The sequence below is a fragment of the Pelodiscus sinensis genome, chromosome 2 (assembly GCF_052426305.1).
Source record: "Pelodiscus sinensis isolate ZL-2025 chromosome 2, ASM5242630v1, whole genome shotgun sequence".
Lineage (NCBI taxonomy): Eukaryota > Metazoa > Chordata > Testudines > Trionychidae > Pelodiscus > Pelodiscus sinensis.
In genome coordinates, this window is record NC_143053.1 from 118,364,803 (window position 1) to 118,379,399 (window position 14,597).

The window sequence follows — 14,597 nt, forward strand, 5'->3', positions numbered from 1 at the left end:
ATTTCTATAAATAAATTTGATTTCTCTGTTTTCTACATAAACAATTTCATATCTAGAATGGAAAGACATATTGCTTTCTTGAAAGACATCCATTTATTACACTGCCTTTTAATATACTTTACATCTCCAATCACACTCATTTAAGATCATTTAATATATGTATCTATGTATGTATTGCTTGTTCCATACATTTATAAACATATGTGCTCTGCAGACTAGGTTGCATAAATTCCCCATTTAGTTCCCAGAAAGCTGCTAACACAATAAAGTGCTTAATATTAACATTGGGATGAGATCAATTGCTTCAAGTCCCACACATTATCAATTCAGATAATAAGGAATAAGCAGAAGCATTAGACACAGGCTGAGATTTTTGAAACAGGCTAGGAAATTTGACAAACATCTTCTATTAATTTTAACGAACACATCTCAGTTTTCTAGACTAGTGTTCCTTAATTTTTTTGACACCAGGGACTTGCTTGCTACCTTCCTAAACTGTGTCAGGGAAAGCTCAGGGACCCATGCAAGTCCACAGACTCATAATTAAGAAACAATGTTCTGGACAAGTTTAGAAAAAAAAGTCTCAACCTCATATCTTCCTCTTTTATTTCTCTGGATAAGAAGCTAAGGAATGGTTGCTTTCAATAAGCTTTCAGATGAAATAAGAAAGCAATAGCCTACGACTATATTTTTATGTGGATCTTATTACTTTCATTTATTTTTTACACCTAAATTGGTGAATTCCTAAATGAAACTCTCTCCAACTACCACTGTTGTTATATGGCATATAGCAGCATCTGCTAGCATAGACTGAAGCTAAAGGCATATGTTGTACATGCCCTACTTAGATTTCATGAATTCGTTGTTCTATTATCTTCAAGTACCTTAAGTACCTGCGAACCCTATATACCAGTTCTGTGAAACACTTCCACAGTTCAATGGAATTGTGGTTCCAAGAAAGGGTATGTCTAGACTGCATCCCTCTTTCGACAAAGGGATGTAAATTAGACACTTAGAAATTGCAAATGAAGCTGGGATTTGAATTTCCCACACTTCATTTGCATAACTGCATCATGGCACTCTTTCGAAAAAGCGCCATGATGCAGTTATGCAAATGAAGCACGGGAAAGTCAAATCCCGACTTCATTTGTAATTTCTAAGTGTCTTATTTACATCCCTCTGTCGAAAGAGGGATGTAGTCTAGACACATCCCATAAAGAAACCCTTATCTGGTTTGAGATGCACTTGGAGTAACATTAACATGAGAGTTAGAGAGTTATCTTTCTTCCCAGAAAAACAGATTCTCATACACTTACCTCAAGTAGCATCTTATGCTTTAAGTGAAAAAGATGTTCTTCAATATGTTTGATGGATCCATATGGCTATATGGGATACTAAAATTTGGCCAGTTAGTTAATTTTCAAAGTCATATACAGTACCATTTTCTTTGTCTTCACATCCTACAATACCAATCTTACAAACACTTTTTGGGTGGAAAGGATATTATTATAACAGACCATGTTAACTGGAAGTTGTGGTGATGTGACACCCGGAAGCTTCCAGCAGTAACACCAGTGAAAATGAAGACCACTGAATAGTGATGAATCTGTTGGTAAAACTGAGTAAGTGCGATATTTGGACACTGTGGCAGGTTGTAGCCACAGCTTGTCAATCTCTAAACTAAGCTTCAAAAATATATGTGCATGAAGAACAAGAACACACTACGTCATCTAATACTTCATATCAAGTGATGCAAATACAGTATTCCACAATGCTCCAGTCTCCTATATATCCATGTATTACTGGCATTTATTCTGATAGGGGATATCTGTATTCACCAATTAAAAACCAATATGAATTAAACCCAACATGGAAAAATATTTTGAGGGTAGGACTGAACCTTAGCTGATTAGATGAAGCCTAATACAGGGTCTCCCCACTATAAGTAGCCCTGGTATACATCTGTTTCTCACTGAAGTCCTCCCATTCCCTGCTCTTAAGTCACGCAAAAAAAAAAAAAAAAAAAAAAATCCACAAATGAAGTCAGCCGCAGGAAAAAAATTCTCCACTTTAAGTTGTTTTGCTGTAAATCCAAGTTTTTGAAACTTCTCTTGAACTTATAGCGAAGATGGCCTGTAATATTTTCACTATTTAATGCCATTAAAGTAAAAAGTTGTTGTTGTTTTAATTAATTCTAACCTTTGGGTTTTTTGTTTTATTACGGGTTGGACCTCCCTGGGGACCTGACTAGTCCCAGATGAAGGATTTATCAGACCAAGGGAGGTCATTTCTGGACCCCTACTTCTGGCCACGCCCTCTGCCCTGCTGCTCTACTGGGCTTCTAGGCTCCCTCCTGACCTGCCCTCCCACCTGCTGCAGCCCAGTTGAGCCACACGCCGGCTCCCAGCCACCTCTATATGCCAGCTGAGCCATGTGTTCCCTCTCCTCTCCCTGCATTGCACCAGGCTCCCGACCCCCCAACCGCAACATCACCTGCAGTACACCAGGACTCTCTGATTCTGGAATATCCATGGTCTGGACCAGAGAGTTCCGGTTTATAGAGGTGCAACTTTTACCTATAGTAAGATTGAAGTAGGAGAATGGCACGCAAATTAATATTTAAATCAATCTCAATTTAAGTAAAACTGGTAAAACAGAGTGGAAAGCAAAATATTTCACATACAACACAGCTTGTCAAATAAAACATGAGAAATTATGTCAAACTCATAAGTGTCACACCAAAGACTTACTATAAACTGGGAAAAAAACATGCTTGCCTTTTAGCTCTTTGACATAGCTCTCTTTGCAGTTGTGCATGAGTTGAAGAATCCATTTGTGCTGGGCACCAATACACTGCCAGGCAGGGTCTCCAGAAGCATGCAGGTCAGAAAGGTATCTGCAAAAGCAAATTTGCAGCTCAGACTTGACACACTGAAAACTTAAAAGTATAGCAAAAAGATTAATAAAAAAGTATCTTTTCTGTACTTGTTCGGGGGTGGGGAATTAAAGATCCAGTAAAATTTTAAATGAGAGATATTTACACAGCAAATCAGAACAAGTTTTGCTTGTTCCCTTCCTAATTTAGTGAAGGCAAAGACTTACCTGACCCCTCCCCCCCAAAAAAAACCCAAAACAGAAACAGAACATTAATAGATAGCCTGTTATTCCTCCAATACCTGAAACCAAGTTCTTTCTTTATCTGTTAAGACCTTAGCTCAATGCTCTGTGTTTGTTGACATCATAAGTATCTAATCTACTATATTTTTCTAATCTAGTTATATTCTGATCGTATCATCTTTTTAATCCTGAATGGGACTATAACAGATGAGTAAAGCAGGAACAATTATTTGGGGATGGAGGGTTGGGATGAGAGAGAGAAAATGGATGACTTGTGTGACAGACTAGAGGAGGTTCCTTGAAAATATGGCCTTAAATTTCTAGGAAAGGGGGTAGGAGAAGCACATCACCAGGTATGTAGAAAAAATCCCAACTCCTATTCAAAATCATCTGTATTTGCAAAAACAGAGACTGTAGAAGTTTATGCCCAGCATATCTAAATCCGAAGTATATAGGCCTTTGAATGTATGTGACAACAATAACTGAATAACTTTGCCTTCAAAGTGCTTCAAATAAAAGTGCTTAAGTATTAGAAAATCTACTGTTTTGTATACTACAAAGTTTCTTGCACTACATAAACAAAGAATGAATACAGGCAGTCCCCGGGTTACGTACAAGATAGGGACTGTAGGTTTGTTCTTAAGTTGAATTTGTATGTAAGTCGGAACTGGTACATATTGTAGGGGAAACTCAGCCAAACATTTCTCCAGAGCTCAGTTTTATTCTCCCACACCTCAGTCCTTTATTCTCAAGCTGAGGTGTCTGCTGAGAAAAGCCGCTCCACGTCTCCCTGGTCTGCTGGGGGGGGGGGGGGGGAGAGCTAGCTTCGCGTCTCCCTGGTCTGCTGGGAGGAAGCAGCTAGTGCGGTGTTGCCTCACCCCGTTTGTAAGTAGGGATCCGATGTAAGTCGGATCCATGTAACCCGGGGACTGCCTGTATAGCAATGCAAGATACCCAAGATGAAATACACTGACTTAAAATACTGAGCAGTACTTAGAAGTGCATAATCCTTTCACAAAAGCTAGATTATTACATCTGAGACATGCTAATTGATATGATTGCAATATTCCAACTCTTAAGAATTGTCTATGGTACTTGAGACATATAGAACAACTTGTTTTTGTTAAAGGATGCTCATTTAGACAGACGACATTTTTTAAAAATGAATAGTTGTGGAAGATTTATAAATCACAAGCTCAACCCCATCAGTTTTTGTAAGGACTTGAATCTGCATTTGACTCAATTAAGGAAACATTTCCACTTTAAAAAAACCTTTTTCCTGGCTTTGGGAAAGATATTTAATGAACACGACAAAAAACTTCTAAACAGTAGGATGCAGTTATTAGTCTAAAACATGATATGCAAAAAGATAAAAATGGATTGACACACTTTTAGTCTTTTTGATAAAGACATTAATTTATTTTTTGTGGTGGTGGTGGTGGGGAATAATTTATGGTGTTTGATTACATTTCCACTGACATACTCAGGATGTAGGGAACACCAGAATTATCAATTAAGTGAAACAAGATTTCGTGAGGATACAATATTTTTATTCAGAATATTTAAAAATCTTAGGGTTTGGATTTTTAAAACATATTTATGTAATTAGGACCACTTGGGAGAATAAAATCGGTACACTCTAGCCGTATTCAGGAAATGTGCACTAATACACCCATATTACTATAGTTACACCTATGTAAACCAGTAGGTTGCGTCTATACTGGCATGATTTTGCGCAAATACTTTTAACAGAAAAGTTTTTCCGGTAAAAGTATTTGCGCAAGAGAGCATCTATACTGGCATGTGTCTTTGCGCAAAAGATTTGCTTTTGCGTAAAAGCATCCGTGCCAGTGTAGATGTTCTCTTGCGCAAGAAAGCTCCGATGGCCATTTTAACCATCGGGCTTTCTTGGGCAAGAAATTAACGTTGCTGTCTACACTGGCCTCTTGCGCAAAAATACTTGCGCAAGAGGGCTTATCCCTGAGTGGGAGCGTCAAAGTATTTGCACAAGAACCACTGATTTTGTACATTACAATGTCAATGTTCTTGCGCAAATACTCGCAGCCAGTGTAGACAGGTGGCAAGATTTTACACAAAAGCAGTCGCTTTTGTGCAAAATCTTGCCAAGGTAGACACAGCCGTAAAGTAAACAAAATGTACTGTGAAGCAGGACTTGCACTGGTGTGGCTTCTGCGAGTAACACCTCAAATTAACCAGGACTAAACTAAGCCCCATTTTGTAACTACAATTAGTGTAGACATACTGGTGTAAGTTTCTTTAATTTAGGCAGGATCATTCCTAAGGATCCAACACTTCTGCCACTTCAGTGAGGGCATGAAAAGCTCCTATACATTTCTGCATCTTCCCAAGTAGCACTTAAAAAAGGGAGTAACATGATTTTCCTTTGTCTAAGGAAAGACTTTTTAAAAACTTTTAAGAACATTTTATATATCATTTTAAAAAAAGGAACAAACATCTTTGCTCCTTGAATCTTCACTTTAATTCCCTGACATAGCAATTACATACAATTAATATAACTCCCAAAAAGTGTTTGTACAATTCACACATAAGAAGAATGGTCACTGTAAGGAAGAACTTACAATTTATTGATCCAAATTTGCAATGTACTTAAACTAATGCCTAACTTCGAGCACGAGTAGTTCTATTGATTTCAACAGGTCATATGATTAAAGTTAGACACTTAATTTTTCTTAATTAGAGCCTAAGACGCCAATCATGCAATTTATTCTGTGCACACAGAGCAATCTGGGTGTCAGTGCATATCCTGGGGTTTTGAGATTGTCTGAAGAAGTGGCTGATGTGGATTCTGCCCTATGTGACAGGGGGCCCATGTCAAGAATGAAGCTGGAGGGTATGTATACTACAGCTCATGGCAGCAAGTCTTCTGGGTGGGGCTGAGAGACTTGAGCTATTGCTACTGCACTAGAAATAGCTATGTAGACAGTGTTTTGAAGCTGGAGCTTGGGCTGGAAGCTCGGGCTCTGAAGCCTACCATATACCTAACACTTCAGAGTCTGAGTTCCAACCTCAATGCCACAATGTCACCACAGCTGTTTTTAGCATGATAGTATGAGCTCAGGTCTCAACCTTGCTTCTACAGGCTGTATAACTATAGCCCTTGCATCTAGAGGCCAGTGGATTTAAAGCAGCGGTTCCCATTCACCAGTGTGAGGACTGGCACCAGGCTGCAGCAGCTCTGGGGTTGGGTCTAGAGTACACCGCCCAGTGCCTCTCCACCCACCACAGCTGTTGGGAGAGGTTTGTCCTGCCCCGCCTCTCAGCCAATCAGCACTGGGCCTGGGCAGGCTCTCCTTCTGGCCATGGAAGAGTGGTTTGCTGCACAGCAGGAGGGCCACGTGAAGCCCAGCATGGCAGCCTTACAGCAGCTGCGACCCAAGCAGCGGTGTTTAGCTAGCGGCTGGGAGACAGCACAGGGCTAGGTGAGGGGGGGCAGGGCAGGCACTGGGGGGGTCAAGGGACATGGCTAGTGCTGAGGAGCTCTGGGGGCTAGGGGACTCTAAGAAGCAGGGGGCCGGCACTGGAGAGGTGCTGGGGGGCAGGGCTAGCACTCAGGAGCTCTAAGAGGTGGGGGGCTGACACTGAGGGGACAATGGGGCATCCAGGGTGGGGAGCTGGGGGCAGGGATAATATTGGGGACTGAAAGCTGGCACTGGGGGAGTCTCGGGGGGTGGGGGGTTAGATGCAGTGGGGCTCTGGAAACAGGAGGCTGGCATTGGGGGGTTTGGTGGGGGGGCTCGCACTGAAGGCTCTGAGGGTGGGAGGCTGACACTGGTGGGTTGGGTGCAAGGAACTCTGGGGTCAGTGGCTGACGGTAGTGGAGGGGTGGGGTTAGGGCTGGCAGTGGGGGATTTAGGTGGTCGGCGCGTACCCCAGTCCCGGTCCCCAGAGCTGCTGTGAACAGCTGGTCTTCAGTTACAGCAGCCGCCCGCCACATGGCAACCATAGGAGATAAAGCAGGCTTGCTGTGTAGATGTGTACACTGTTATTTCAAAATAACATCAGCTATTTTGAAATAAGCGTGCAATGTAGACAGAGCCTAAGAGATTACGCAAAACAGGGCGACACTGGCAAAAGGCTGCTAGTGTGGGGAGTTCAAAAACACTTTAATACTAGCATGCGTTATCTCTCTGGGAATGCAGTTGTAAGAAAAATGTCACTGATCCTGGGTATTTCTATGCAAATTAATCTATCTGCTCATGTTCTAAATAATATTATCACTTGTTCCTATTAAAAGGAGTAAGAGCCAAAAAGATAATCTGAAGAATAAAACCTTTTGACTAGAAATTCAAATTAACACTTTTTTAGCATTTTTAAATCCAAGAAATCCAAGACATTCGTGCTAAATCAAGATGGATTATTATTAATGAATATGCAATCCATTTTGAAATCTGTATTCTCAGTGATTACTTCAGATGAGACCCATAGTGTGATAGTTTTTACTAGAACCTTGATGTAAATACAAGTTTTTTCAAAGCTTTTTAATAATCAATGAATGAATGATAATTGGGATTAAATTCTTCATTCGGGAGGAGTGTCATTTATTGCACAATACAATTTATTATTGTCTTTATTTCCATAGTCCTTGAATTGAAAATGATAATCTCAGAACAAAAATCAGGGTTTAAAATGTATTCTCTGGGAAATGCACAGACATGCCTCTGACATACCATATATCTGACAAAGATATTAGGTAAAGGATCACCTTATATAACGTTTTTGATCATGTAATGTTGATGGAGTCTCAAGCAATTTATCCAGAAGAAGATCTCTTAGGGCTCCAATTCGTGTTTCAACTTCAGCATAATCTATGAAAAAGGGAATGCAGAATTCCAATATACATGTCTTTGCTTGAAGTGTTATACTGAAAATTTCAATATTTTCTCAGTAAAATCTCACAGATTTAGGATAAAACTAATGAATTTGAACAAGTTTTTAATTTAACCATTTCTGACAAGATTAATCTTCAAATACCACCAAATTACTATGTTTTTCCTAGGAGGTTTACATTTAAAAATGGCTTTGTTAGCTCTGTGTTCAGTAGTCTAGGCCGCATTATTTTCCCTACACATAGGAGTCAAAATCTATTGTCTTTTTACATATGCGGCCATGGCCCCTGCTTATTACCATAAATAATATTTCCTTAACTTCATTGTGTGTTCATTTTGGATTAGTTTTGTTTTTGCAATATCACTAATTTCACCAGATGGATGGCAATGTTCTCTGTTCATTTTCTTTTCAAATGGATTTTTAAAAAATAATTTTAAAAAAATGTTATAAAAGATTTTTATGCAGAATTAGAACTTTGTTCTTAATACGTTTCTAGACTCAGTAATTTTGAATTGGATATTCCAAAAATCAAGCAAGGTATATGTACTCTTTACTGTAATTTACATCTGAAAGAGTTCTTTTAACAACAATTTTATAAAAATACAAACCTTAGCTTTGAAGTTTTTTTTCACAAATACACCAAGTGAGGGACACTCTAAGCTGTATCCTGTAGTTACTGAAACCTGTTTTATGTCTAGTAATACTAAGCCTTTAAAAAAATTGGCTGCAAGCTCCTATTATATATACTACAAAGTAATATGTATCTCTCAGATGGAAAACTTGCCAGAAATATTGTTTAAAGTAATTGTTCCAAATTCTAAAGAGGGCTCTGTATAAACAGAAGCTGAAGCCCACATAAGGCTTCTCACGGTGCTACATGTTCTTTATCTTTCCTGTTAAAAAACAGCAGTGAATCAAAGTAACTGAACCCAAATCTTACATTTTTTGAACACTTGAACTTCAGTCTTCCCAAACAATGACTTGGCTTTTTCATAGTCATTAATGACCACATCGTAATCACCCTTTAAAATAAAGGCACATTGGAGATTTGTCACAATAAAAAGATACTGTGGAATTATTATTATAGGAAAAAAATCATTTGTACTTATTTTTTAAAAGCACTATACCTTTTGGATATTCCTTTCAATATTAAGAGGAAGGTTGAAAAGAAATTTAAAACGTTGAAGGACATTGAGTGCATTTCTTGTTGAATCTGCCTTATCTTTGCGACCCAACACTTCTTGGAATAAAGTATCTGCAGTGTTACTTGCCCCTATTTCAAAGGAGAGAGGGGAAAAAAAGAAAAGAAATGAAGTGGTCACTGCAGAATAAAATCACTCTATATTTCTCAGTAGATAATCTTGTTTTTCAAAGATTACTGTATGTTAATTATAAAGTAGTGAATAATTACTGCTGATTCTATAAACTCAGATTAATACTTCAATGATTTCTGTTCAGCTATATTAAGCATACATCACAATTTACTGAAACACTATTTCAGTGCTGATCACTTAGCCTTTTTATGCGGTGAGCCTTCCATACAATTAAAAACAACCACATTTTCCAAGGTCAAGTGCTTAGCTTCACTGTGGTGATTTTATAGTTTGTTTTGGCCATCAAGCTCAATTTTACAGTTAATCTATGCCTTTTAAACTATTTGATCATCAGAGACTGTGGTTTTTTAGAACAGAATATAATGAAACCTAGCTGATTCCTAGCTGCAAGAGTTGGTTTGGGGGGCGGGAAGTGTATTTCTTTTTTCTGTACATCTATATAAAGCAAGGTTTTTTTTAAATCCATTAAGATCTTTTTTCCCCCCAATGGATATCCTTAGATCTTTAGCATTAAAATGCTTATTCTAAAAAAATAAACTATACAATAATTAGAGACACACATAAGTAATTATCAGAACTTACTATTGGAACACCAGCATATAAGGATTGCAGTCAACAGTAAAATTCTCATTGCCTTCACTGGATGCAAAATCAGGTCTTATATTAACAAATTTTGTATGAATAATAATTCCTATATTAATCTTTTAACATTTACTTTTTTTTAATCTAACCACATTCTAAAGAGAATAAAATTATTTTCCCTAGACTACAAAGTCTTGTAATATTTTGTACTAAAAATGTTTTTCATAATTATTTGGCTCAGAATAATAACATTTCCATTGCAATAAGGAATATCAGTAAGGGATATAAAATAGTTACATCTTTCAACTGGACATTTTTAATTAGGCAAACAAATGAAAAAAGAGAGAAAAGAACTGTTTTAGCTTTTTAGATCGCTGCTTGTAAAAAGTGTCTACATTATCTGGTCTAGTGACTATACTTTAAGCAAAGATGAAAAAATTACATCAGTCTCGCTGGGTGGCTTGCATGCCATTTTCTCTAGTCAACACTGTGGGTGGCCTGCTCATGTTAAAAGTAGTCTTTGTAAAATAATTGTTAAATCTAAATAATGTTTAATCTGTTGAAATTGTGAAGCTCTGACATAAAAATCTTTGTTCTATCAGGAGAACCATTTCTGCTAAATGTGATTTAAGGCAAAATAGTTTAATTCATTAAGAAAAACCCACCAACATATTATGTAACTGCACTCCAATACAGATTGTGAATAAAAGTATGATATTTTTTCAAATGCCTGTTTTAATATATTTTCTAAAATATAAATAGAATCACTGTTTTATATTAAATCACAACTTGCTTATATATTCATTTAATAGTTACACAAGTCATTTATTTTCTGGTAATTATATTTATGAGCATAAGGTATTTTCCCTTTACACAAAAGAAACCTTCTGTAAAAGTGACTAACAACTGCAAAATTGCACAAGGATATTTGCCTTTAGTTTAAAAGAATCCATAACTCAATTCCTTGAAGAAATAATATGCTTTATTATTTCTCAGTACCATTTTAATACATTTACATCTGTTTTCTACAGATTATTCTTAATTAAATTTTGAGAAATATCAAATCAAATTAGTAAAATGTTAAATTCTATAGCCTATACAAGAAAATGTTTTTCTTTATAGTTACACAACTGTACCTGATGCAAAATCCAGTGCTTCAGACTCCAGATATTCCTAACCATTAAAAACACTGGCATTTTCCAGACTGCTAGGCAGATGCATATTTAAAAGGAGTTAGTATAAATGTATATTTTTTTCTCCAAAAGGGTAAGCTTCAAACAGCCCTCAAATCTTGACCTCTGCGTAAAGACCTATGCCTACAATGCTAAAGTCAATGGGACTTTTGTCACTGTCCTCCTCAATGGGCACAAGAATCAGGCCTGAAGAAATATACTTTTAAAAGTTATATCAGACATCGTGCAAAATAGATCTTACCAAAAGACTACACAACAGTTTTCCTTCTTCGGAAAAAGCATATTGAACAACTGCATCTCAAACATATAGAACAAAACACAGAACAGATTTTGACTCAGTTATCAAGTATATCTTGCACCTTGTTTTGACAAACAAAACCACCACCAAATTTATGGATGTATTTAAATATGGGAGCAAAGGCATTAGATGAATAAATTGTATACTTTGAGTCCATAAGCGATTGTTCCTCTTCCCCCTAATTTGAGCTGGAACACCCAAAAATCAGAGGCTATTTTTGAAAGTCAGGCCGATAAAATCATGGACTATGGGAACACACCAGAGCAGAATACTTAACAACTAATACAATTTTAAACTGAAAATAGAACAGAATTAGGGTTTTCATCTTAAGTGACATTGCCTAATGTTATTCTCTCTCTTTTTAAAGCCCATGCACTGGCCCATCCAAGTTCCTCTATCATAACTTGCCCAACTTCACAGGGACAGAAAAGCTACAATTCTTTTCACAGCAAAGAAAAAAAAAACATTCTGAAGTGGCTGGCACAAGCTACTCTAAAAAGTTGACTTGCAAAAGATGGACTACATAACTTGTATACAGATTTCATCTTCCACTTGCTAGAAAAAGATCACAGAGTCTATTGTAAATCTGAAGTCTCTCACAAGCAGTCTTTGAGAGAGTACACAAATGGCTCTAAATGTAGCATGCTTTTGTTTGGTTCTTTTATACTTTTATATTTTAAAAATGTACTTTGGTCAAAATAAAATAGTTCGCACTGACTTTACATGTGGCTTGGTATGAAGAATATGGCATTGTGTGTTAGGTCTAAAACTTTGGCACATATTAGGGATGTTAGAAATTGTTTATTTTAGTAGTCATGTAGCCACAACAATTCTTAGCAGTTACAGGGTTACTAAAATGTTCCCCACTGCCAGGGGCGTAGCCAGCAGCCAGTTCGCTCCCTGTCTCACTCCCGGCGAGACCTCTGCCACCCCGTGCTGCTGCCTCTGTACCAGAGGCAGCAGCGTGCAATGGCAGGCGAGAGCTGGTCCACAAGGGGAGCTGGATTATAAATCCGCTTTGCTCATGGGAAGCCCCCCCCCCCCCAGACAGGGACTGCAGGCAGGAACCAGTTTTTAAACTGGCTCCCGGCACTGACCAACTCCTACCTGCCGCCCCTCAGTGCTGCCTCTGATAGAGGCAGCAACATGGGGTAGCAAGTGGCTCTCTTGCGTATTCGTCATTTAAAACTTGGACTAGAAGGCTGGAACTGAGCCAGCCTGTCAGTCCTAGTTTTAAATGCAGAGCATGCAGGGGGTGGAGGGTTGTTGCAGTTAACCAGGACAGTTAACCAACAAGCAATCACTAATTGGTTAAACGGTTAGATGGCTAGCCGCTAACATCCCTTGCACATATATGTTTTTTCTATGTGTATCATTTTTCCTATGTAAAAAAAAAAGATGTATGGACACAAACTATTCAGATAGCAAACTGAAAATACCAGGTTTTTCATAGCCATACAACCCCCCCCCCCCCAAAAAAAAAAAAACACCTACATGCAAAACTGCATAGATAACTGTATACATCCATGGTCACCAACCGGTAGATCGCGATCTACCAGTCGATCGCAGGGGCTCTATGAGTTGATCTTTAGCTCCTTCTGGGCTGAGCAGCGGTGCAACTGGGCTGGAGAAAAGAGGAGCGGCTGCCCGGCCAGCTGGCCCTGGTGTTCAGCCCAGGTGCACCACGGTCCACGTGGGCTGGAGCTCAGGGGAAGCTGCCTGGTCAGCTGGCCGCGGCGTTCAGCAGAAGCAGAGGCTATGTCGCGCTCCAGATGATCGGGTGGCTTCTCCTCTGCTCCAGCCCATGTGGAGCGTGGTGCACCTGGGCTGAACAGCACGGCCAGCAGGCTGGGCAGCCACTCCTCTTTTCTCCAGCCCAGCTGCACTGCGGCTCAGCCCAGGGAGGCTGCGTCTTGCTCCAGCTGGGCTCAAGCAAAGAGGAAAGGCTTCCCGGCCAGGAGGAGAGCGGTGCAGCCTCCCCAGGCTGAGCACGGTGCAGCTGGGCAGGAGCAAAGAGGAGCAGCTGCCCGGTCAGCTGGCCATGGTTTCCAGCCCAGGTGCACAACTCTTTACCTGGGCTGACACAGAGGAGAAGCAGCCCAATCAGCTGAAGTACGGTGCACCCTCTGCTGAACTCTGCGGCCAGCTGGCCAGGCAGCTTCCCCTGTCCCACGTGGACCGTGGTGCACCTGGGCTGGAAATCATGGCCATCTGACCAGGCAGCCGCTCCTCTTTCCTCCGTCCTAGATGCACCTGGCTCAGCCCTGGGAGGCTGCGCCTCACTCCAGCTGGGCTGGAGAAAAGAGGAAGGGCTTCCAGGTCAGCAGGAGCATGGCGCAGCCTCCCCAGGCTGAGTGCAGGGCAGCTGGGCTGGAGCAAAGAGGAGGGCTGCCTGGCCAGCTGGTCATGGTGTTCATCCCAAGTGCACTCTTCTTTGCAGAAGAGGGGAGTCGGCCCCAGAGGAGGCTCCCACTGGGGCTTCCCTGTTCTGCGGGGGGAAGGGAGGAGAAGTCCTGGGAGGAGGTGGGTGCAGGGGACTCCCTGCTCCCACTGGCACCATGCCCCCTGCTGCAGAACCCTGCCTCCTGCCCCCACCCCAGAACTCTGTCCCTAGCCCTCACTGCTACCCTGTCCCCTGCCCCAGCACCCACTAATGCCCTTTCCCAGTACCACCTCCCCTGCTCCCACAGCACAGTTGGGGCCACGTTAGCGAGGTGTGGGGGGTTTTGGAGGAAGTTTTTTGTTTGTTTTTGCTTTTCCCTTATGTGGCCCCAACTGACTTTTCTGTGGGTCAGTGACCCCTGACTCAAAAAGGTTCCCTGCCCTTCTCATAAATAAAGACAATGCAGAAAATTTTTGTGTTTGACATAGTCTTTTATTTAAAAACTAGCCAATTAGCCCGTTAAAAGATGAGATTTTCAAGTCTCTCCTCCACTGTTTGTCTTCTCTCCTGAGCCTCCAGTCTCTTGCTCCGTGTCTCTTTCTCTCTCTCTCTCCTCCTCCTCCCGACACCTCCTCTCCTCTCTCTCAGCTCTCCTCCGCTTTCTGCCTCTCTCTCCATCTCTCTAACTCTCTCTCCACTCTCCTCTGTCTCTGTCGGGGATGCACACTTGTCCAGGCCCCGCCCCCTGGAGCGTGTATGCCACTGCCCTGCCTGCCTTCGCCTCCCACCATGGCACTGGGCTGACTTCTGCACCGCACAGC

General features: G+C 40.5%; 1 protein-coding gene across 4 annotated transcripts in view; it reads right to left on the bottom strand.

Annotated features, from left to right (window-relative positions):
- The window catches only part of EXOC2 (exocyst complex component 2), a 191,467-nt gene that overhangs the window by 114,401 nt on the left and 62,469 nt on the right, over positions 1-14,597 (bottom strand). For all 4 annotated transcript variants that reach the window (XM_075921345.2, XM_075921343.2, XM_075921344.2 and 1 more), the window contains 4 exons: positions 9,114-9,259; positions 8,927-9,008; positions 7,862-7,964; positions 2,778-2,896 (listed from right to left, as the gene is read on the bottom strand). In XM_075921345.2, the coding sequence (XP_075777460.2) occupies positions 2,778-2,896; positions 7,862-7,964; positions 8,927-9,008; positions 9,114-9,259 (450 nt within the window). The remainder of the gene's footprint in view (positions 1-2,777; positions 2,897-7,861; positions 7,965-8,926; positions 9,009-9,113; positions 9,260-14,597) is intronic.